Source organism: Coenobita brevimanus, chromosome 48 (genome assembly GCF_032717465.1).
Source record: "Coenobita brevimanus isolate Jiangsu-jjx chromosome 48, ASM3271746v2, whole genome shotgun sequence".
NCBI classification, from domain to species: Eukaryota; Metazoa; Arthropoda; class Malacostraca; order Decapoda; family Coenobitidae; genus Coenobita; species Coenobita brevimanus.
This window is the reverse complement of record NC_137001.1, coordinates 23,202,375-23,227,374: the sequence shown is the minus strand read 5'-3', so window position 1 is coordinate 23,227,374 and position 25,000 is coordinate 23,202,375. Positions and strand designations below refer to the sequence as shown.

At 43.4% G+C, this 25,000-nt stretch overlaps 2 protein-coding genes across 2 annotated transcripts in view; both read left to right on the top strand.

The window, feature by feature from the left end:
- LOC145399346 (talin-2-like) overlaps positions 1-648 on the top strand; it is a 95,086-nt gene extending 94,438 nt beyond the window's left edge. Inside the window, exons 4-5 of the mRNA XM_080272001.1 lie at positions 1-52; positions 481-648. The exon at positions 1-52 is cut by the window's left edge and continues 43 nt beyond it. Coding sequence (XP_080128127.1) covers positions 1-52; positions 481-648 — 220 coding nt within the window. The remainder of the gene's footprint in view (positions 53-480) is intronic.
- Positions 649-1,925: 1,277 nt separating this feature from the next.
- The window catches only part of rhea (Talin_middle and talin-RS domain-containing protein rhea), a 64,999-nt gene continuing 41,924 nt past the window's right edge, over positions 1,926-25,000 (top strand). Inside the window, exons 1-11 of the mRNA XM_080271912.1 lie at positions 1,926-2,037; positions 2,297-2,439; positions 3,268-3,395; positions 4,760-4,865; positions 6,013-6,232; positions 8,409-8,586; positions 9,387-9,484; positions 12,499-12,587; positions 20,272-20,524; positions 20,785-23,721; positions 23,972-24,293. Coding sequence (XP_080128038.1) covers positions 1,998-2,037; positions 2,297-2,439; positions 3,268-3,395; positions 4,760-4,865; positions 6,013-6,232; positions 8,409-8,586; positions 9,387-9,484; positions 12,499-12,587; positions 20,272-20,524; positions 20,785-23,721; positions 23,972-24,293 — 4,514 coding nt within the window. The 5' untranslated portion in view covers positions 1,926-1,997. The remainder of the gene's footprint in view (positions 2,038-2,296; positions 2,440-3,267; positions 3,396-4,759; positions 4,866-6,012; positions 6,233-8,408; positions 8,587-9,386; positions 9,485-12,498; positions 12,588-20,271; positions 20,525-20,784; positions 23,722-23,971; positions 24,294-25,000) is intronic.

Sequence of the window (25,000 nt, the reverse complement as noted above, 5' to 3'; positions counted from 1 at the left end):
TGTGTGGCTAGAGCCTGGACGTAACCTTAATTACTATCTTCTCCATGACCAGGTAAGTTCGGTTTGAATTGAGAGTAACCCCACAGCTATCCATCGTTATTTAGCCAAAGCCTGTGTGTGTGTGTGTGTGTGTGTGTGTGTGTGTGTGTGTGTGTGAGAGAGAGAGAGAGAGAGTGAGTCAAGCTTATACTGTTCCATGTGTTGAACTATTTTTGTCATACATGTCCTTAAATTTATGAATAGTGTTGTTTGTGTGTGTGTGTGTGCGTGTGTGTTTAATGATAATGCTGATGTTGTTGGTGATGATGATGATGATGATAATGTTGTTGTTGGTGATGATGATAATGATGATGTTTTGCCAATGATGATAATGCTGATGTTGCTGATGATGATGATGATAAAAATGCTGCTCTTGTTGCAAATGCTGATGACGATGGTGTACACAATCAGTTTGTGTACTAACGTGTGCCTTTCCCCCAGGATGTAATTGAGTACCGACGCAAGGTTCGGACGCTGAAGGTGCGGATGTTGGACGGCACAGTTAAGACACTCTTGGTAGATGACTCGCAGCCAGTGTCACAGCTCATGGTAGTCATCTGTACGAAAATCGGTAAGGAAACAAGCAATAATCCGTTTATTTTCACTTGACGAGGATGTGTAGCCTTGTGTGTGCTTAGTTGATGGCCAGGTGTAGTCAGATTGAAGGGTGAATTTGACTAGGAACCAAGGAGATTCATTCCTACTTCATAACAAGGGTCCATTGGTAAGCAGACTCACTATAATTCATTCATTTTCACTTGACGAGAATGTGTAGCCTTGTGTGTGCTCAGTTGATGGCCAGGGGTAGTCGAATTGAAGGATGAATTTGACTAGGAACCAAGGAGACTCATTCATTCTTCATAACAAAGGTCCATTGGTAAGTAAATACACTATAGTTCATTCATTTTCACTTGCCAAGGATCTGTAACCTTATGTCAGTTTAGTGGATGGCCAGGTGTAGTCAGATTGAAGGATGAATTTGACTAGGAACCAAGGAGACCCATTCCTACTTCATAACAGTTAATATTCAAGTTGTTGAGAGTGACCCAATTCCTTGGGATGGGGGGGGGAACTACAGTAGTCACCCATATCGATTACTCTGCACATACCCACATCTACAGCAGTCACTACCAAATTTCCCTTCTGCTGTATTTCCCCTTGGCTGTAGTTGCTCTCCACACTTGCATATGAAATTCAGTGCCTTGGTGTCAGTGATGGGGGAAGGTTTGTGCTTTGCTGAGGATTATAGAGATGGAGGGATGGAGTGGAGATGTACATGAGAGAGGGGGGTGTGAGTTGGGGGATGAGGACAGCGAAATAGCGGGGGACAGGGTGACATGGAGGTGATTTCCTTGTGGCTACCCCTTATGGGATTAAGGTGTCTGGCTGTAAATAGATAGAGTCCTCAGAGCCTTTCATTGTGTTATAAAAGGACTATACTTGATTGTATGCTGCCAGACCCAAGGTCTCCATTAAAGATTCAATTTGTAGCCTGTTGTACTGTACCCTCCTTCATTCTGATCTACGCTGCGTACTGTACTCTTCCTCATGGTAATCTACACTGTTGTACTGTATTCTTCCTCATGCTGATAAATACTGCGTTGTTGTACCGTACTCTCCTTCATTCTGATCTACACTGTGTACTGTACTCTTCCTCATGCAGATATATAATATGTTGTTGTACAGTACTCTCCCTCATACTGATGTACACTGCATTCTACTGTACTCTTCCTCATGCATATATATACTGTCTTGTTGTACCATACTCTCCTTCATTCTGATCTACACTGTTGTACTGTACTCTCCCTCATGCTGATGTACACTGTGCAGGGATCATGAACCACGATGAGTACTCCCTGGTGCACGAGGTAGAACAGGAGGAGATCGAGAACAAACCAAACTTCGGAACCTTAACGCTCAAGAAGAAGAAAGAGGGAGACAAGGAACGCGACGCCAAGATGGAACAGCTGAAGAAGAAATTACGAACGGATGACGAGAGTGAGTATTTGTGTGTGTGTGTGTGTGTGTGTGTGTGTGTGTGGAATAAGTAACTGTATATTATTGTGTTTTTTTCTTGTTGATGCTGGTGTTATATTTTTGAGGTTGAGTCCTGATTCTGAGGGCTTGAGTGTGTGAATGATTCTGTGGCTTATTTCACACACACACACACACACACACACACACACACACACACACACACACACACACACACACACACAGCCAGAGACACAAAGTAACGTACATTTATTTTACGCAGTCAACTGGGTGGATCACAGCAAGACGTTGAGGGAGCAGGGCATTGACGAGACGGAAATCCTTCTGCTGCGCCGCAAGTACTTCTTCTCGGACCAAAACATCGACTCCAGCGATCCAGTCCAGTTGGGTCTTCTGTATGTTCAGGTGAGTTGTGGGCTGAGAGAATAAAGAATACATTGCAAGGTGCTAAGAGAATGAAAAATACATTGCAAGGGGCTGAGGGAATAAAGAATACATTGCAAGGTGCTAAGAGAATAAAGAATACATTGCAAGGTGCTAAGAGAATGGAAAATACATTGCATGGGGCTGGGAGAATGGAAAATACAGTGTAAGGAATCGCAGAACTGATAAAATTGGTGTATAATTTTGTACTTCTCATTGTAGTCGTCCCAGCCTTATCCGAACATAACCCAGTGGACTCTAGGCTGAAGTTGCCCCTCTGCTGCAATCTGCCATCCTCTCTTCAGGTGATAGGGAAGGAGTTAAGGGATAATTTTATAACTGGGCAGCAGAATTATCCAGTTGTATGTCATTCCGTAAGGGTGTCACTCTCCATCACTACCACCGCAGTCATACAGAAGGAATATAGTTTCATTTGTCACTCTTTTATTACCCATACTTCATTCCTCATCAGTTTTAAATACTTGAATGCTTCTTATTTTCACCTGTGTAGTATTGTGGTGCCTTAGTGGTTGGAACACACCCTTATTTAACACTCCCTACCCTTATTTAACACTCCCTACCCTCATTCAACACTTCCTACCCTCATTTAACACTCCCTATCCTCATTCAACACTCTCTACCCTCATTTAACACTCCTTACCCTCATTTAACATTCCCTACCCTCATATAACACTCCCTGCCCTCATTTAACACTCCCTACGCTTATTGAACACTCCCTTATAACTCATACCTCATTCTCCATCATATATAAATACTCAAACACTGTACTTCTCATCTTCTCCCATGCAGTGCCGCGACGCCATATTGGATGGAACACACCCAGTGACGGTGGAACTCGCCTGTCGACTTGCTGGCATCCAGTGTCAGATCCAGTTTGGCGACCACATTGAATCCAAACACAAGACTGGCTTCCTGGAGTGAGTACATTTTTGGCCTATGAATTCTTGTTATATACTATCTATCTATCTATCTGTCTACTGTATCTGTCTATCTATTGCCAGATAACTTATTCCCATAAGGTGTGGCCACAAATAAATCGCCTCCATGTCACCCTGTCCCCCACCATTTCACAGCCCTGCTCCTAGCTCACACCCACCACTTTCATATACCTCTCCACTCCATCCTTCCATCTCATCCTTGGCCTCCCCGACCCTCTCCCCACCTCCACCTCACTCACATACATTCTCCTCATTAGTCTCTCACTCTCCAACCCCTCCACATGGCTTATGAATTCTTGTCATGTACTGTACTGGATAATTAGGTGGATGCCTGGTGGTTTAGTGGGTTACGGTGCTCTAAATAGTGTCATAAGCAGTTTAGGAATTACATTGAATTTAAGCACAAGACTGGCTTTCTGGAGTGAGTACATTTTCGGTTTTTGAGTTCTTGTTTTTTACTACGTTGGGTGGTATCTTATATTCAGATGGATGCCTGGTGCTTCTAGTGGATTTAGGTGCTTTAACCGGATGTGGTCCATAAGGGTTTACTTCCAAGGGGCGGTTGGAGTTTATTCCTTGCTTAATAAACATAGGAAGAAAGCAACTGATAGATATAGTAGAAAACTGATAGATATAGTAGAAAGCAACTGATTGATATAGTAGAAAACAACTGATAGATATATTTGGTAGCAGGAATATAATTAAAACTATATGGATCATACTGAATAGATTAACAGTGTACACAGAACATTGTAGTGTGGATATAAATGTCTATCTATTGCCTCCATACAGCCCTGTCCCCTGCCATTTCGCTGCCCTCCCCCCAACTTGCACTCCCCTCTTTCATATACCCCTCTACCTCATCCCTTCATCTCATTCTTGGTATCTCCCTCCCTCATCCCAACGTACACTCCCCTCCCCCATATACCTCTCTCCCCCGTCCCTCCATCTCATCCTCAGTTTCCCCCTCTCTCTCCCTCCCTACCCTTCCTCCAACTTACACTCCCCTCTTTCATGTACCTCTCTACACTATCCCTTCATCTCATCCTTGGTTTCCCCCTCCCTGTCCCCACCTGCCCTCCCCTGAACTTACACTCCCCCTCTCTCATATACCTCTCTACACCATCCCTTTCATCTGATTCACAGTCTCCCCCTCCCCCTCCTCAATGTACACTCCCTCTCTCATATAGCTCTCTACTCCATCCCTCCATCTCATCCTCAGACCCCACATCCCTTATCCCCCTCTTCACCTCACGTACACTCCAAGTCAGTCTCTCACACTCCATCCTCTCCACATGACCAAACCACATACCCTCAAGTACCATATATTCCTCTTATTTCAGCCTAAAGGAGTTCTTGCCACAGAGCTACGTCAAGGCGAAGGGAATAGAGAAGAAGATATTTCACGAACACAAGGCGTATGTCGGCTTAACGGAACTGGAGGCGAAGGTGAGTACTGGGCAGGTGTTGAATACTGGACAGGTGTGAGTACTGGGCAGGTGTGGGTACTGGGGCAGGTGTGAGTACTGGGCAGGTGTTGGTACTGGAGGCAAAGGTGAGTACTGGGCAGGTGTGAGTACAGGGGCAGTTGTGGGTACTGGGCAGGTGTGGCATACTGGGGGTAAAGGTGAGTACTTGGCAGGTGTTGGTACTGGGGCTGGACAGGTGTTGGTACTGGGGCAGGTGTGGGTACTGGGGGCAAAGGTGAGTACTGGGCAGGTGTGGGTACTGGGAAGGTGTGGTGTACTGGGGGCAAAGGTGAGTACTGGGCAGGTGTGGATACAGGGGAAGTAATTATAAAGGGCAGTACATGTATAACTGGGGCAGGTGTGAGTACTGGGTAAATACTGTACGCTCATACCTCAATTTAAAGGACTAAATGGGGAAGCAACTCATCCCTTACTTGAAAATGTCCATTGTTTTACCACATATAAAAACAATCTTATTTTGAAATGCAATGATTGTTTCACTTACTTATTTATATTAATTATTATTTTACGGGTACTGTATAAAGAAACATTAATGTGTATAACCTAGACTTTACGTATCATTTTTGAATGGTCTTGTCTGTTTGTCAGGTAGAATATGGAATCCCCTAAATCCAAAATCCCTTAAATGGAGGTCCCTTAAATCGAGGTTTGAGTGTATTTATAAAGGGAGGTTGTGTATAGCTCATCTTTAATCCACCAGGTGCATTCTTGTGTCAATTCTGAACTGGTCTAAGTTCATAAAATCTTATCTAATGTAACCTAACCAGACCAAACTAAACTACAACAAACCAGACCAGACCAAACCAAACCAAACCAGACCAAACCAAACCAAACCAGACCAGACCAAACCAAACCAAACCAGACCAAACCAAACCAAACCAAACCAAACCAAACCAGACCGAGGCAAATCAAACCAGACCAAACTAAACCTCACCACACCACACCACACCTCACCACACCACACCACACCACACCACACCACACCACACCACACCACACCACACCAAACCAAGCCAGTGCAGACCAAACCAAACCAAGCCACACCAAACTAACCCAAACTCCACCAAGTCCTCCCCAGCCTAACCTAGCCAAACTCAACCCTGCAGGCCAGGTATGTGAAAGAGGCGCGTTCCCTGAAGACGTACGGTGTGACCTTCTTCTTGGTTAAGGAGAAGATGAAGGGCAAGAACAAGCTGGTCCCGCGTCTTCTAGGGGTGACCAAAGAATCGGTCCTGAGGCTGGATGAAAAGACCAAAGAAATCCTGAAGACCTGGCCCCTCACGACGGTCCGACGCTGGGCTGCCTCTCCAAACACCTTCACGCTTGGTATGTGTCGTGTGGAAGTGTGTGGCTGTGTGTATGCGTGTGAGTGTGTATGGCTGTGTAAGTATGGCCAAGTATGTATGCCTGTCTGTATATATACCTAAGTGTGTATACCTGTGAGTATGTGTGTGAGTGTGTATGTGTGTGAGTGTGCATGCGTGTGAGTGTGTATGTTTGTGAGTGTGTATGTATGCCTGTGTGTATGGCTGTATGTATGGTTGTGAATGAGAATTCCTGTGAGTTTGCATGTTTGTGACTGTGTATGGCTGTGAGTGTGAATGCCTGTGGGTGTGTATGGCTGTATGTGTATGCCTGTGAGTGTGTATGCGTGTGAGTATGTATGTTTGTGTTCTTACCTACCTAATTGTTCTTACCTAATTGTATCTTTACAGGAATGAGTCAAGCTCGTACTGTCCCGTGTCTTAAACCATATTTATCGTACATATCCTTAAATTTGTGAATTGTTTTGGCACACACTATTTCATTCGGTAGTGCATTCCATTAATCAATTGCTCTGTTTGGGAAACTGAATTTCCTTACGTCTTTATCACCTCTCTTCTTATGCAGTTTTTTGCAGTGTCCTCTTGCTGATGCTTCTCCATATGTTAAGTAATCATTTATGTCTATTTTCTCCTTCCCTGATATGCATTTATATAGCATTATCATGTCACCTCTTTTCCTTCTCTCCTGTAGTGTTGGTAGATTCAGTTTATTTAGTCTTTCTTCGTAGCTTAGGTCCCTTAAGCTTGGTATCCATCTTGTAGCGGCCCTTTGAACTTTTTCAATCTTGTCTATGTGCTTTTTGAGATGAGGACTCCAGACTACTGATGCATACTCCAGGGTTGGTCTAATGAATGATGTTATTATCCTTCTTAGCATGTCTTCATTTATGTATGTGAATGCTATTCTCACATTTGCAAGCAGTGTATACATGTTCCGTACCTTCTCGCTGATGTGGTCAGCCGGAGATAGTCTGTTATTGATAATCACACCTAGGTCTTTCTCTCTTTCTGATGTGTATAGGGTTTTATTTCCTAACTTATAATCCCAATCAGGTCTTTTTCCACTTTTACCAAACTTGATTACATGACACTTGTCCACATTGAATTCCATTTGCCATGTACTACTCCATTCATGAAGTTTATTTAATTCTTCTTGTAGCTCCCTACAAGAGTCTGTGTTAGTAATTCTCCTTTGTATTTTTGCATCATCTGCAAACATATTCAGATAGCTCTCATTTCCAGTGTTACTGTTTATATCATTTATATACACTAAAAACATGATTGGTGCCAGCTAAGTATGTATGCCTGTGTGCACATATGCATGTGAGTGTGTATGGCTGTGTATGTATGCCTAAGTATGTATGCATGTGAGTATGTATGCTTGTGAGTGTGTATGCCTGTAAATACTGTATGTATGTAGATATGATGTATAATTTATCCATCTTGATTTCTTCTTGCTAGTGGTAGTTTTTTTTTTTTTTTTTAAATATGCAAGGAAGAAGGAACCAAAGACCAGAAGCCCACAAGATTGTTCCCTCCAACAAAAAACAAAACAAAAACTTGCTAACAGAGAGCCAACTTCAAGATCTATTCATATCAAGATGCCTGGACACACTGCATTTGAAAGACTGGAGGTCATAGGCAGTAGGAAATACAGATAGAGGGAGACAGGTCCAGAGTTGACCTGTTGCATACATGAAGGACTGGGAGTAGCGGTTAACTCTTGCATTAGAGAGTTGGACAGAAAGGGATGAGAGTTTGTTGCTAGACGGGTGCTTCGTGCCCGCCGTAGTGGTGGAGGGATGCAAGCAGACAGTTCAGAGGAGCAGTGACCATTGAAGTAGCGATAGAAAAGAGATAAAGATGCAAGTGTGGCAAAGAGACAGAGGTTGAAGGGAGCGATAGAAAAGAGATAAAGAGGCAACAGTGCGGCAAAGAGACAGAGGTTGAAGGGAGCGATAGAAAAGAGATAAAGAGGCAACAGTGCGGCAAAGAGACAGAGGTTGAAGGGAGTGATAGATAAGAGATAAAGATGCAACAGTGTGGCGAAGAGACAGAGGTTGAAGGGAGCCAGTAAAAGGAGGAGAGTTAATGAGACGAAAAGCCTTTGACTCCACGCTATTGAGAAGAACTGTAAGAGTGACAAACTATTGTGATTTTCTTCTTTCTTTTTGCAGACTTTGGTGACTACTCAGATCAGTACTACTCCGTGCAGACGACAGAAGGTGAACAGATTGCCCAGCTAATTGCCGGCTACATTGACATCATCCTCAAGAAACAGCGAGCCAAGGACCACATCGGCATCGAGGGTGACGACGGCTCTGCTATGGTCGAGGACATGGTTTCCCCAATCAAGTGAGTTAACGTGGATTTTACTTTGAGCATGTGGTACGAGAGAGAGAGAGAGAGAGATAAGAGAGAGAGAGAGAGAGAGATACCTTCATGTGGTGGCACTGATGTAATTGGGTGGGAGATGGTCCATGTGACAGGTGAGAATGTAGAGTGGGAGAGAGAGAGACAGGTTGGAGCTTGAATTCCTTATTATATCTATCATTTCAGGCTACACAGAACCCATCATCTAGTTTATGTACTTTTCCGTCATCCTGTTTGGTATTACCGAACACCATCCACTCATGGGATGAAGTTTCACAGCATCATTATGACAGACGCACCATCAGTAAGTTTTCAAAGTACTCCAGGTGTATTCGTGTTAGGTCACCTGTCCCTACCTCTTTGGTGGGAATTATGATGATGGTGATGATGATGGTAGTGGTGATGACAGTGATGATAGTGATAATGAGTTGCATAATGATAGTGATGACAGTGATGATGGTGGTGATGATGATGATGATGATGACAATGACAGTGATGACAACGATGATATGGTGATGAAAATGACGACAGTGATGAAGATGACTGGTGATGGTGATGATGATGATAGTAGTGGTGATGTCAGTGATGATAATGTGATGATTTGCATAATGATAGTGATGACAATGATGATGGTGGTGGTGATGATGATGATGATACAATGACAGTGATGACAACGATGATATGGTGATGAAGATGACGACAGTGATGAAATGACAATAATGATGATAGTGATAATAATGATGATAAATGATGATAATAATAATGATAATTTTCTTGAACAGGGCGAGCATCCTCCAGCATCGAGACTCTGTTGGAGGGGCACAGAAGTTTGAAGAAGAATCCATCGCCAAGCCAGCCGTGGTCAGACCTGGGGCCAATGGTAAGTAGAGTATATGGTACAGAATCTTTGTATAAAGGATTTGACTCTCTTTTATTGAGGTTCCAGCACTCTTTCTTTGAGGTTCAGACACTCTGCCAGTTGCTAGATTACTTGTTTCATTTCATTTATAAAGACTATTAGGTAAAAAATATGGCACAGAGTTTTTGAAGTTCCGACACTCTTTCTTTGAGGTTTTGACACATTCTTTGAGGTTCCAACTCTGTCTTTGAGGTTTTGACACTTTCTTTGAGGTTTTGACACCCTTTCTTTGAGGTTTTGACACCCTTTCTTTGAGGTTTTGACACCCTTTCTTTGAGGCTCTGACACTTTTTTGAGGTTTTGATACTTTTCTTTGAGGTTTTGACACTTTCTTTGAGGTTTTGACACATTCTTTGAGGTTCCAACACTTTCTTTGAGGTTCCAACACTTTTTCTTTGAGGTTCCAACACTTTCTTTGACATTCTAACACTCTTTCTTTGAGGTTGTGGCACTCCCCCAGTTGCTAGATTACTTGTTTCATTTCATTTATAAAGACTATTACGTAAAATATATGGCACAGAGTTTTTGATAATCTGACACTCTTTCTTTGAGGTTTCGACACTTTCTTTGAGGTTTTGTATGTGTCAGCCTTGGTCACCTAATGGCAGCTTTCTATACTGCTTGATCTCTGGCAGCCTCCCTATTCAGTCCCTTATCCTATAGTTCACAAGGAAAATTTTGCACATTTTTTGCACAAATGGGTTATAAGAGACAGGCTGACAAATGAGGATATAAAGATTAAAGGAGCGTTGTGGTGTGGATGTGGATGTGACAGGAAGCATTAGGAGGAACACACTGAGGTGGTTTGGCCATGTGGAGAGGATGGAGAGTGAGAGACTGACGAAGAGAGTGTATGTGAGTGAGGTGGAGGGGGGAAGAGGGAGGGGGAGGCCGAGAATGAGATGGAAGGATGGGGTGGAGAGGTATATGAGAGAGGGGGGTGTGAGTTGGGAGCGGGGCAGTGAAATGGTGGGGGACAGGGCGACGTGGAGGCGATTTGTTTGTGGCCACCCCGAACGGGATTGAAGCGTCTGGCAATAGATAGATAGGTTATAAGAGGCTGTTGTTTTTTGAGGTATTTTTTCTAGATGTTTGACTGTATTTTAGTACTGTACTGTAAATAAAATCCTTCATGAGGTGATTGTGCATAGTAAAAAAATATAAGTACTGTCATACTTTACTTCCTGATGATTTAGTAAAGCAGGGAGGAGGAGACCGAGGATGAGATGGAGGGATGGAGTGGAGTGATGTATGAGAGAGGGGGGTGTAAGGTAGGGGGAAGGGGCAGTGAAATGGCAGGGGACGGGGGGACATGGAGGCAATTTGTTTGTGGCCACCCCTTACGGGATTAAGGCGTCTGGCTATAGATAGATAGATAGTTAGATTGAAAGAGAGAGATAGATAGTAGCATTATCACTTCTTTCACTGGACATGGAGGTGATTTGTTTGTGGCTACTCCTTATGGGATTAAGGCATCTGGCTGTAGATAGATAGAGAGAGAGACACACACACACACACACACAGATAGATAGTTAGTTAGAGAGAGAGAGAGAGGTACATAGATAAATAGTTAGTTAGAGAGAGAGAGAGAAAGAGAGATACACAGATAGACTGGTAGATAGATAGATAGATAGTATTATTATCAGTTCTTTTGCTAAACGTTTATCTAGCTCAATATTCTGGTCTTGGGCCTTGCATCAGTAGTGGATTGTGAGATATGCCTGTGATCGTATTTGCTCACCTTTATTATTTTCAGATCATATATTACGTGGCCAGTCTTGAAGCTACATTTTGTTCATTAGATGCATGATATATAGTAAGTCCTCATTATATGCCAGGGACTCTAAAAATGTCAGTATTTTTTCCCACAGCTCACAGTTTAAATTTGAAAATGTGGCAAAATTATCTCTATAGCAGTTTAAATTTAACAGCCATTTTCATTTTTTTCAATTTCATTTTTTTATTTTTTTTAAATGCAAGAAAGAAGGAACCAAAGGCCAGGAGCCCACAAACCGTTCCTTCCAAGAAAAAAACAATACAAGAGAGAGCCAAATTCAAGATCCGTTCATTTCAAGTTGAGATTACGGTGAATTAGCTAAAGGAAAGAGCAGGATGTATAATGAGGATTTACTGTAATTTATTTCCTGTTCTTGGCTATATTTAGGGCATGAGGATTTACTGTACAGGCAACCCCCCCAGGGACTATGTACCAGATGCCCCCCCGTGTATGGGTGAAATCCATAAATAAACCATACCTTCAGCAAAAGTCACTGGTTTCAGAGTTTTAACTGTTGCCATTACCATTACCTACAGAGCCATTATGATATCTGCATTTTATGGCACATTAATCATCATCATTGCCAGATGCCATGTATCCCAAACGGGGTGGCCAAGGGCTTAGAGTTAATTGTTTTACAGGGAGGGGCACTAATCCTCCACCAACCCCACTTGACACGTAGGGAGAACGTTATGCCAACAGCATCTGGTGTTCATAGGCGGTCACCCATCCAAGTACTAACCAGACCCAACGTTACATTAATACTTTCTATAAAGCCAATACAGGATGCTACACAAGCCTTTCTGGGAACAGTGTGCTGACCCATGCGATGATGATGATGATAAGCATTTGCCATGCAGTACGTGATGGACATTGAATGATGAATATTCTGTACTGCATGGCGGGATGAGCTCTGGTTGAGCAAAAAAAATCACTTATGAACCACCGCATATAATGCTGTGGAAAAAGCAGGATATATCTACCTGTGAATTTTTTTAAGATAATTTCCCCCGAAAAATCTGTGAGTACACAAACCCATGAATGACAAACCAGCAAATAGTGGGGGTTGACTGTACTGTACTTTATTTTTTCATTCATGATTATATTTAATGCATCCATGTGAGTGCTTATTATATTATGTTGTTGTATAGTACGTTACGCTGTGTTCTGTTGTGCTGAGTGACGTCTCCCATGTTAGGTGCTCAGAATATCAACACCGGTTCCATGCCGTACGGACAGAACGTCGCCATTGAGGGCCGAATCAGCCTTGGCCACCAACCCCCCTCGGTAAGTCGGGGCCAGCGCATCACACCCCCTCACGGCTTTGCTTACATCTCTCTTGCTTTAGTAATATCTATCCTTATCACACACCTCACTTCTCTCCCAATATTGATCCTTGTTATACCTCTGCTTTACTATATCTCACCTGCCTTACTACCATCTCTATCATACCCCTCACTTCTTTACAAACATTTATCCATGTCATACCTCAATGCTTTACTATCTCTTCTCCTTTACTACTGTCTCTCTTTATCATACCCCTCACTGCTTTACTAATATTTACCCTTGTCATACCCCTCACTGCTTTACTATATCTCTCCTCCTTTACTACTGTCTCTCCTTGTCATACCTCTCACTTCATTACTATCTCTTCTCCTTTACTACTGTCTCTCCATATCACACCCCACACCCCTTTGTACGCAAGAGAACGTATGATTTTAACAATATAAGAAATCTTATATCAAGTGCAGTGCATTTTCCTTTCGTTTTTGCCATCAGAAAAACAATACTGATTTTAATACTGTTCTGTTTACTAGTCAGATTTGCCCTCCAATCTGTGTATGCATTAATATTATTATTTTTTTCGTTCCCCTGTTCACCTGTAAGGGAGAGTTGTTCTCTTAATATAAACACCTTTCCCCTACTATTCGACAGATGCGTTCCATGAAACGTGATTGAATAACAAATTGGTTGAATAATGACCCTATTTTTCCCATATGATTGTTAAGAAATAGGGGGGTCAGGTTCCTGACCACCTTTGTCATTCAAAAAATAGTAAAGATGGAAAAAATACTGGAAAGTATGAATGAAAGTGACTCAGAGATTTGAGCTGTTTCTCATAGACCTACTTCCTCAAGGAAAATTATTGTCGTACTTCATACATCTCAGATGACTGACATTTGATTTTCAGTCAAAAAAATACTGTATTGGAGAACAAATGAATTATACGTACATCGATATTACAGAAAGCCGCCTGAACACCCTCGATAGCATGTTTATTGCTGATCCCACCGACTGTACTGTACATGATGTCACCACACCAGACAAACTCAAAAGTACTGTATACATATTAAAACCATAACTAGCTGTGGAAACCTAACTGGAAGCATTGAAACCTGACTGGGGGGCTTCACCCCCAAGACCCCCCAATGATTATAAACTACCTAACCTGGTGCAAACTAACATGTGCAGTATGTAAAACTGGCACCAAAACAGTATCGTGTGTTAAGGGCGTTTTGTCAATCATTGGTGCAATCGTCACCCAACCATGTGATGGCAAAACACTCACTCAGGTTGGTGAGCACATGACGTGCTTGACAGGGGTAACAGAAGGGGTCTTGGGTGGAGCCATGGTAGTGCTGTAGTATTCCATGTGGTCAAATAGAAATGCAGACGGATGAAGAAGCAACCGATCATGAGGGCAGAGTGCAGGAGACTGAGGCAGCTCAGCTGGTCTGTATGGCAGCACGTGGTTTGAATTGTCAAAATGGCGGAAATAACCATGTCAAATAACGAAAAAGGGTATAGATTTATAAATATTGAAACAAGGAATTGTCGAATAATGATCGATTGAAAAATGAGGGCTTGGTGTATATGAATGATATGGTTCTTCATGATACTGTCCTTCCCTTTCCCTGTTACCTTCAGTTCTCTCTTCCCTCCCCACCTTGTTTCAAATTCCTGTACCCTAACTTGGCCCAGATTTTCATCCTTTGTAGATTATTTATATAACTCAGTGGCAGAAATAGATAATACTGTCTCTTCATCCATTCCATAGCACTTCTTCGTGACTGGCATCATATTCAAGTGTTAATCTATTACAACTCAACATTCAAGATGGAGAGATGGCAGTTTCAAGCCAAGTTGAGTAAAAATATAATCATCCACAGCACTTCTTTGTGACTAGCATCATATTCAAGTGTTAATCTATTACAGTTCAGCATTCAAGATGGGGAGATGGGAATTTCAGGCCAAGTTAGAGTAAAATATAACCACTCTTCTCTCAGCCTCATTCTCTGCTTCCATCTCATCTCTAACCAGCCAGCTCTATTCAACATCGTATCTCTACGACCAGCCTAATTACTCAACACAAGCTTCTTTTGCTCAGTAATAAAGTTTGAAATTCTGTTGCCATTTTTTGAAAGCATTTTTATGTCCTTTACTAAATTATGCTGCTGTACATATGTGATTATTATTATTATTATTATTGCTACTTTTATTTATTTATTTTTTATCTTGTCTCTCTTTGATTTTGGTTTTATGTGTACTAATGCATGTGTATAATTTACTTGCATATACGTGTACCATTTTTGTTCCGTTCCTGTTCAGCTGGATATACCGGATGTAAGTGTATTGTGTAGGTGTGTCGTGTGCGTGTATTGTGTAGGTGTATCGTGTGCGTGTTTTGTGCCATTTAACATAGACTAGTTCATTGGTGTCTTCATCCTGTGTTCTAGTATACCAGTAAAGTTGTTAATTTTGAAAAATGGTTTATATCATTTTGAACTTGTTTTGATTTTTTTTAGCTGTGATGGTCAGAGTGCATAAAATATTTCAACGTCATTTGCAGTTTAAGAAAGAAGTGGAAATTTTGGGTGAGAGAGAGAGAGAGAGAGAGACGGGTTGGAGCTTTGAAATTTTGGAGGAGAGAGAGGCACTTAGAGCTTTGAAATCTTTGGGAGAGAGGCAGAGAACTTTGAATTCTTGGGTGGGAGAGAGACATAGAGCTTTGAATTCTTTAGTGGGAGAGAGACATAGAGCTTTGAATTCTTGGGTGGGAGAGAGGCATAGAGCTTTGAATTCTTGGGTGGGAGAGAGACATAGAGCTTTGAATCTTGGGTGGGAGAGAGACATAGAGCTTTGAATTCTTGGGTGGGAGAGAGGCATAGAGCTTTGAATTTTGGGTGGGAGAGAGACACAGAGCTTGAGATAGAGAGTTAGAGACACAGGTTAAAGCTTCAAATTGTACAGCGCAAAAATTGAGAGAGAGAGAGAGAAAAAAACTAGCTCTGACCCGTCTCTCTCATCCAACATTTCCACTCGTAACGGATCATCTGCCTAAGAAAAAGGTTAAGTTGTTTCCAGTCTCTCTAAAAATCTGCCTACTGCCTGCTGGATTGATGTAGTTATATAATCCTCCCTGCTGTGGCCTTGTAAGCAGGTAAATCAATAACATAGGATAGCGGGAGCAATTGAAATCTCCATACTGTCTGCTGGATTGATGTAGCTAAGTTTCTCCCCCTGCTGTGGCCTTGTAAGCAGGTGAATCAGTAATATAGGATAGCAGGGACACTTCTGCTGCCTACTGTCTGCTGGATTGATGTCGCCCAGTCGTTCTCAGTCTAGAATCATCAGTGTAGCAGAGCAGAAACAGTTTTAATCTGCCTACTGTCTGCTGGATTGATGTAGCTCAGTTTCCCTTTCTGCTTTGACCTTGGATGCTGTTGAATTGTTAGTGTGAGCAGAGCAGGGACAATTCTGCTTATTAACATGCTGTAGCTGCCTCTATGTTGCCACTCTGTAGTTTAAAATATTAGTAGAAGTTGTGATACTAATGTGTGGTGACTGGGATGGTACTGGATCATTTAAAATATGTTACTGATCATCTATAATTTCCTCAAGCAGGTTAAAGGTAAAAAAAAATGTATAATCTGACATACTGTATAAACACCAGGACCCATTTAAATTATATCTAGGTTAATTTGAAGTCCCTCCCTTCTCCCTTCCCCATTCAAATTAAATACAGCATCGGTAGGTGGTTTGGCCATGTGGAGAGGATTGAGAGTGAGAGACTGACGAGGAGAGTGTATGCGAGTGAGTTGGAGGGGGGGAGAGGGAAGGGGAGGCCTAGGATGAGATGGAGGGATGGAGCGGAGAGGTATATGAGAGAGGGGGGTGTGAGCTGGGAGCAGGGCAGTGAAATGGCGGGGAACAGGGCGACATGGAGGTGATTTGTTTGTGGCCACCTTTTACAAGATTAAGGCGTCTGGCAATAGATAGATAGATAGATAGATAGATAGATCAGTAGCACTCCTTCCACTGCAGATGGAATGTAATGCTGTATTTTAAAGGCCTCTTCACAGCTCCACAGTCAGATGATATTCTATTTCGGCTGTTGAATCTGGTTCCTGGGATTTTTCGCCCTTACGCAGCGGAATCCATGATCTGCTGTGGACCCACCCGTAGAGGAGGGTTGAGTTGGATCATTAACAATCATTCTCGTGGCTCCTCTAAAAATTATTATTATTATTACGGTATTATTATTTTTTATGGCCACAATGACCTTTTATTTACACATTGGCATCAGGTGAAGATGTATAGCAAGTACTCAAATATGGCTTGATTAGATTTTTGGTAGTTGGATAAAAATGTGGACACTGTGAAACATGATTTGGCGATTGGGACAATACTTCTGTGTGGAACTGCCCGTAAATAAAGGGTAAACTCTTGGAATTACACCCAACTATCAAACAGTGAGAGTAATAAGCTCATATCTTAATTTAAGCAATTATGAGCACCTTCTGTAAGCATCTGTTGCAAATGCTTTTTGTAATGTATGTAGTAAATAGGGTGGGGGGGAGTTTGTCTAGCTCCTGTCTCCATCTTCTGTTTCATCTGCATTAAAATAAACAAACCCAGTGAAGGTTTCATCATTCAAAGTAACATTGGTCAGTATCACTCAAAGTCGTGTACAGCATGGCTAGCCCCCTCCGGTGGTATACTTCAAGGATGTGGGACCACCAGTTATATAGGGGGAAAAAAGTTGATGCAGGAACCTATTGAATGTACAGAAGTGTGTTGTGAAGTATAAAGAGAGTCCGTCAGTAAGGAAAATATGGCTTTTATACAGAATGCTGGAACCCCCCCACACTGCAGTATGATGGTGTCACAGCTTATAAATGCCAAAACTAGCTGGTTAAGATTAGGTTAGGTTAGATTAAGGAAAATTAGGTTAGGAAAGTGTGAGTGCATTTAAGTACTTAGTGTGATGAGCAAGGGTGGAAGTTTAGAGGGTGAAGTGCTTGAAAGGGTACAGCAGGGAAGAAAGGTTGCTGGTTCTTTGAAAGCAATGATAGGAAACAGGGAAGTGAGCATGGAAGTGAAAAAGTTACTACATGACAGTATTGTGATACCAACTCTAACGTATGGAAGTGAAGCTTGGACCTTGTTGGAGGGACACAAGTCAAGAGTGAGAGCAGTGGAAGTGAGTTATTTGAGAGGAGCCTGTGGAGTCACGTGGAGAGACAGACTGACAAATGAGGAAGTGAAGGAGCGTTGTGGTGTGGATGTGGATGTGATAGAAAGCATTAGGAGAAATACACTGAGGTGGTTTGGCCATGTGGAGAGGATGGAGAACAAGAAACTGACGAGGAGAGTGTATGTGAGTATGGCGAGGGGGCAGAGGGAGGGGGAGGCCAAGGATGAAATGGAGGGATGGAGAGGTACATGAGAGAGGGGGGTGTGAGCTGGGACCAGGGCAGTGAAATGGCAGGGGACAGGGTGCCATGGAGGCAGCTTGTTTGTGGCCACCTCCTATGGGATTAAGGCGTCTGGCAATAGATAGAGAGGTAGGTTAGGATTAATTTGGTTAGGTTGTGTAAATTTTGCTGAAGTTAATTCTACTTAAGTAAGCTAGGTATTTGTAGGCTTGAATAAATGAAGTTATGATCATTTGAGTTAGGTTTGGGTAAAGCTGCACTGATGAGGGAAGAGGTATGCCGAATGGTGTTCCAAGATGGCGTCCGTCTGTCTTCAGCCCCGTTTAAACTCACATTCCTTTACAGTATTTCAGAAGTACAGCATTTTTACTCTGAATTTCTCTTTCTTTTTTACAAGCTCCAAATCTTGGAGTGCTAAGATTACAAGTAGGTGTCAAAGCTCCAGCTCTCCCAGTGGTGTAAGCATGGACACCACAAATGCATGAAGTAAAGATAGTCAAGTTCTTTCACTTTAACTTGGCCCAGATTTTCAAGATTGTTATACTCCATTCACCTTAACTTGGCCCAGATTTTTGTCTTTCTGTTTCATATTACACTTAGCCTAATGGAAGAAAAAAATACTGCAGCTCTGCCTCCTTTCCATAGCACTTCTTTGTGACTAGCATCTTATTTAGTCTGTTCACCTAGATTTTCAAGATTGTTAAAGTCCGTTCACCTTAACTTGGCCCAGATTTTCATCCTTTTATGGCTTATTACACTTAGCCTAATGGATAAACAATACTGCAGCTCTACCTCTTTTCCATAGCACTTCTTCGTGACTAGCATCGTATTCTAATGTTAATCTTATGTTACAACTCGACAGTCAGTGGAGGGGTGGCAAGTTTGGGCCAAGTTGAAGTGAAGAGTGTATAGTTTTGTTTATGCATCATGACAATTAGTGCTTTATTAAGGTTATGTCTGGTAAAGTAATGCATCAGTAAGAACAAAGCTGCTTTATTAATATTGGGAAAGGAAACTAAGTGTCTTTTTGTAAACATGTCTTTTTGTATGAACTGCCAGTCATATGTGTGTCTAAGAGGCTTGGGTAATAATAAATACTAGATGTTATTTAATACAGTAAAAGTCCTGTAATCTGAATGGCAGGGGACGGAGGATCTTTCGGACTTTAGTGTGTGCGTGTGTGTGCGTGTGTGTGTGTGTGTGTGTGTGTGTGTGTGTGTGTGTGTGTGTGTGTGAGACTACTGGGAGGGACCCTCTGAAAACATCAGAAATATGTACATGATCATTAGTGGAGGGGGGGAGAGGGAGGGGTAGGCCAAGGATGAGATGGAGCGATGGAGTGGAGAGGAATATGAGAGAGGGGGGTGTGAGCTGGGAGCAGGGCAGTGAAATGGCAGGGGAAGGGGCAGCATGGAGGCGATTTATTTGTGGCCACCCCTGACGGGATTAAGACATCTGGCAATAGATAGATAGATAGAAAGATAGATCATTCAGTAAACACTTAAGATTATATGGGTTATTGTTTTACTCACTAGAAATGTATAGAAGGATAGATGAAAAGTTTTAGGCAAGTACATCCCAATCCAAGGGCAAGTCCGAGCCAGATAAATCCTCAGATAAAGCCCAGAGAAATTCGAAAAGAGACCAGAAATATTCAAAAAGAGACCAGAAATATTCAAAAAGAGACCAGAAATATTCAAAGAGACCAGAAATATTCGAAAAGAGACCAGAATAATTCAAAAAGAGACCAGAAAAATTCAAAAAGAGACCAGAAAAATTAGAAAAAGACCAGAAAAAATAAAAAATAGACCAGAAATATTCAAAAAGAGACCAGAATAATTAAAAAAGAGACCAGAAAATTTAAAAAATAGACCAGAAATATTCAAAAAAGACCAGAAAAATTCAAAAAATGCCGCCTTCAAAAATTTGGAGTATTGGGATATTTGGATTATTGGTGGTTGGATTGGAGGACTTTTACTGTATTTATTTTGTGTGCTGAGCTTTGATGATAAATGCTAACTGTGACTGGTTCATTTATTCAGTTATTGGTATTTGCTTTATATGTGGGCTTGAGTAATAATAGATATGTGAAAGGCTTCATTATTAATATTTTCTGTATATGTGGGCTTTGGTGAATAATATATAAATGTGTAATAAGTTCCTTTATTGATATTTTTCTATGTGTGGGCTTGGTTAGTGATAAATAAACTTGTGAGGCTCCTTTATTGATATTTACTCTACATGTATGACAGGCTCAGCACCCACAAGTTACAAGCGTCCTCAGCAAGCCACAGAAAGCCCTCGTATCCACCATCGAGACGGGTCAGGTCACCATCGAGGAGTGTGTACAGAATCTCGAGACCAAGGCCGTCCTTCCTGAACTTGGCACTGATCCTGCGTCAGTCAAGTGGAAGCAGGTCACCCTCGACTCCAACAAACAGACCGTCACCAGCCAGATTGCCGCCATGAACGCTGCCACCGCTGAAGTTGTCACTCTCACCTCATGTTAGTAGTTTTCCACACGTAATTTTGTGCAGGATAGAGATGGGATATTGTACTTTGATTAACGTTTTCTTTGCAGTCCCATTTTGTAGTTGATGTATGAAATTTTGGGCTGTTCTGTAAGTTTTATATTCTTATTGACATGGTAATATTTTGGTTTACTTTGAGCTTGTATATAGTGGCACTGTGACAATATGGAATTATCTAAGTAGTGATATGTTATATATTGGATGTGTTGTAATTTATGGTGTTTGTTGTTGCAGCTGTACATGAAGAAGTGGACCACACAGCAGTGGGTGCAGCCATCCACACCATCACATCCAACCTGCCAGAGATGACCAAGGGTGTCAAGATGATCGCTGCCTTGCTGGAGACAGATAACGAATCCAACAACCTGCTGTCTGCAGCCAAGCACCTGTGTCACGCCTTCTCTGACTTGCTGACTGCTGCTGAGCCAGAGAGGAAGGAGCCAAGACAGGGTCTTCTCACAGCTGCCTCACAAGTGGGAGAGGCATCCAGTGTTGTCCTTCAGTCAGCTGATATTTATGTTGATCATGAAACCCAAGACATCCTGCTGGGTATGGCCAAGGCTGTTGCCAACACCACTGCTGCCTTGATCCTTAAGGCCAAGGCAGTGGCTTCAAGGTGTGAGGACCAGGAGCTGCAGAACAAGGTGATAAACTCAGCCACAGCGTGTGCCTTGGCCACCTCCCAGCTGGTGGCCTGTGCTAAGGTAGTGGCACCAACCATTGACAGTCCTGCCTGCCAGAGTCAGTTGATTGAGGCTGCCAAGGAGGTGGGTCGGGCAGTAGAGTGCATGGTGCAGGTGTGTCAGCGAGCCACTCAGGATGAACTGTTGCTGCGCGACCTCTCACAGGCAGCAGGAGAGGTGACCCGTGCCCTCAACGACCTCCTCAACCACATCAAGACTGCCGGGGAGCAGAAAGGCCGCCTGAGTGTCCACGATGAGGCTGTGGAGACCATCCTGATCTCCAGTGAGAAGGTGTTTGCCTCTGTGGGTAACGCACCTGAGATGGTGAAGCAAGCCAAGATCCTCGCCCAGGCCACCTCACATCTCATCCAGTCCATCAAGTTTGAGGCAGAGAGTCAGGGAGATGCTGATCTACAGAACAGATTACTTGCTGCAGCCAAACAACTTGCTGATGCAACTGCTGAAATGGTGGAGGCCGCCAAGCAGTGTGCCTCTCATCCCAATGATGAAGCCAGACAACTGATTCTTAGGGAAAGAGTTGAAAATGTGAGAATAGCCACTAATGCAGCGGCCGGCAATGCCCTCAAAAAGAAGATAATCAAGCGTCTTGAAAATGCAGCCAAGCATGCAGCAGCCACAGGCACCCAGTGCATGGCAGCAGCTCAGGGTGCTGGCCCACACAACACCAGCCCCAGCACACAAGATGAGCTCATTGCTGATTGCAAGGCCGTTGCCGATGTTATTCCTCGTTTGGTGGAAGGCGTGAAGGGCACTATCAACACCCCAGACTCACCCCGTGCCCAACTGGCTCTCATCAATTCATGCAACCAGTTCCTGCAGCCAGGTACCAAAATGGTGGCATCAGTGAAGGCTGCACTGCCCACTGTCTCTGACCAGGCCTCGGCCATGCAGCTCAACAATTCATCCAAACAGTTTGGCCAGGCCCTGGCTGACCTAAGAACTGCCATTGGCAAGGCTCAGGAAGCATGTGGGTCATTGGAAATTGACTCGGCTCTTGATGCCATCCAGGGTCTGAGTGATGACCTCAGTGATCTGAGGAAGGCTGCACAGATGGGCACACTGAGGCCTCTGCCTGGGGAGACCCAGGAGAGTGCAGCACAGCAGCTGAGCAACTCCAGTAAGACAGTTGGATCCACTATGGCGCAGCTGCTTACTTCTGCATCCCAGGGCAATCAGCACTTCACTGGCATAGCTTCCCGAGACACAGCTCTAGCCCTCAAGGAGTTCTCTTCAGCCGTACGTGGAGTGGTGGCCACTTCAACAGACCACACACTGAGGGAGCGTCTGATTGAGGCCGCACATGTAGTGATGATCAGATCATCTGAACTAATAGAGGAGGCCAGGATTGTGGTACAGGGACCACAGGATGCAGCATCACAACAGAAACTGGCTCAGGTGGCCAAGGGAGTGTCACAGGCACTCAACCAGACTGTCAACTGCCTACCAGGCCAGAAGGATGTGGATGATGCCATAATGAGTATCACAGAGTCAACTAATAATCTAGATGCAGGCAGGTTCCCTCCAAGTACAAAGCCATACGGTGAACTCCAGACAGAACTGAGCCATGCCGCGGCTGAGCTCAACAGCGTCACGTCTGAGGTGGTCACGTCATCCCGCATGTCCACACAGCACCTGGCCACCTCATCCAAGAAGTTCTCTGGTGCCTTTGGCAACTTGATGGGTGTTGGTATGGAGATGGCTGGCACTGCCCAAGACCAGGCAGTTCAGGGACAGATTGTTGTCAGCCTCAAGAGTGTGTCCATGTCATCATCAAAGCTCCTGGTGTCAGCCAAGGCTGTGTCAGCAGACCCCAACGCACCAAATGCCAAGAATCAGTTGGCAAGTGCGGCCCGAGCAGTGACTGACTCCATCAACAACCTGATCAACGTGTGCACCTCGGCAGCCCCGGGCCAGAAGGAATGTGACAGTGCTGTGAGGGCCATTCAGTCCATGCGACCCCTGCTGGACCATCCATCTGAGGCTGTGACTGATATGTCGTACTTTGAGTGTCTGGACACAGTCATGGATCGCTCCAAGAGCCTAGGTGACGCCATGACTGGCATAGCCAACCACGCCAAGAAGTTAGAACATGATAAATTTGGCCATGCGGTGAAGGATGTAAGTGAGGCCATTTGTGGCCTAGTGGAAAGTGCTTCCCAGGCTGCCTACCTTGTTGGAGTGTCGGACCCAACCAGTGTGGCAGGACGGCCTGGCCTGGTGGACCAGTCACAGTTTGCCAGAGCCTACCAGGCCATTGTCACTGCCTGCCAGACACTGACTGATCCAAACAGCAACCAGCAACAAGTTCTGAGTGCTGCCACCATCATCGCCAAGCACACCAGTGCTCTTTGCAACAGCTGTCGTGTTGCATCGGCCAAAACCACCAATGTTGTGGCCAAGAGACACTTTGTGCAGTCTGCCAAGGATGTTGCCAATGCTACCGCCCATCTAGTCAAGGAGATAAAAAGTAAGTAGAAGCAAGTGTTGAGTAATGAACTGTGATCATCTGAAGAATATAATTTGACAGTTCCTTAAAAATTGTAGAGAAAAGTAAGTCCTCTTCAGCTGATGTGAATTTGAATTTTTTCTTATGTCAAGGTAACATCCAAAATGTGATTGTCTCTTTGGCTGTCATGCTGTGTGTCTTCTGTACTTGATTGTTTCTTCTTCTGTCATGATGTATATTTCTTCCTTACCGAGTGTTCTTTTCTTCAAAGCCTTGGACCAGGACTACAGCCCTGAGAACCGTGCCCGATGCAGCACCGCCACCAAGCCACTCCTTGAGGCAGTTGACAACCTTTGCACCTTCGCCAACTCCCCCGACTTTGCTTCCGTTCCCGCCAAAATCTCCGCCAAGGCCCGGCAAGCCCAGGAGCCCATCACATCGGCCGGCAAGTCCATCATCAGCGGGTCTTGCGCCATGATCGAGTCCGCCAAGAGCCTGGCCGTGAACCCCAAGGACCCTCCAACCTGGCAGTCCCTGGCAACCCATAGCAAGAGTGTTTCCGACAGCATCAAGAGCTTAGTGGCATCCATCAGGTACAGTATTCTCGGGGACAAAAGTTCACCTAGAATTTCACTTTACTCCTCATGTTTCCTCTACTGGCTGAGATTCCAGAACTACAAAGGGCTAGTGTGTTTCTCAGCCTGTAGATTAGCATTTCATCGTTTCTTTTCCTCACTTTTCTCTGCTGGCTAATATTCATAAGCTGAGAGAAGCTGTGGGTGTTTTTCTGCGTAGTACCATCTGTTAAGTATCTCGGATTCACTGTAAACTTAGTAATGTTGGTGTGTATTCAAGTTAGTCGGTACCACTTACCTTCTTCCCCTCCAAAGGTGAAATAAAAGATGTTGATGATTGACAGTGATGATGATGAAACTGATGATGGTGATGATGATGACAACAGTAATGATGATGATGATAAATGACAACAATGATGATGAAATTGATGATGGCAGTGATGATGACAGTGATAATGATGATGATGATTGACAATGATAATGATGACGGTGATGATGGTTATGTAGTGGACAGTTGTACACTAGATCTTTTTTATGTCTCCCAAAACAACAATTTTTACTATTAAAGCCACAGAAAGATAAGAAAAATGGCATGTTAAAATTTCTTTGCTACCTCTAACGTTCATTTCCCAGCATCACCAAATTTATCGTACCATAGTGGTTGTTTAGAAAAAGGTACGATGTCTTGGAACATAATTGGAATAATACTGAAGACTGCCTGTATA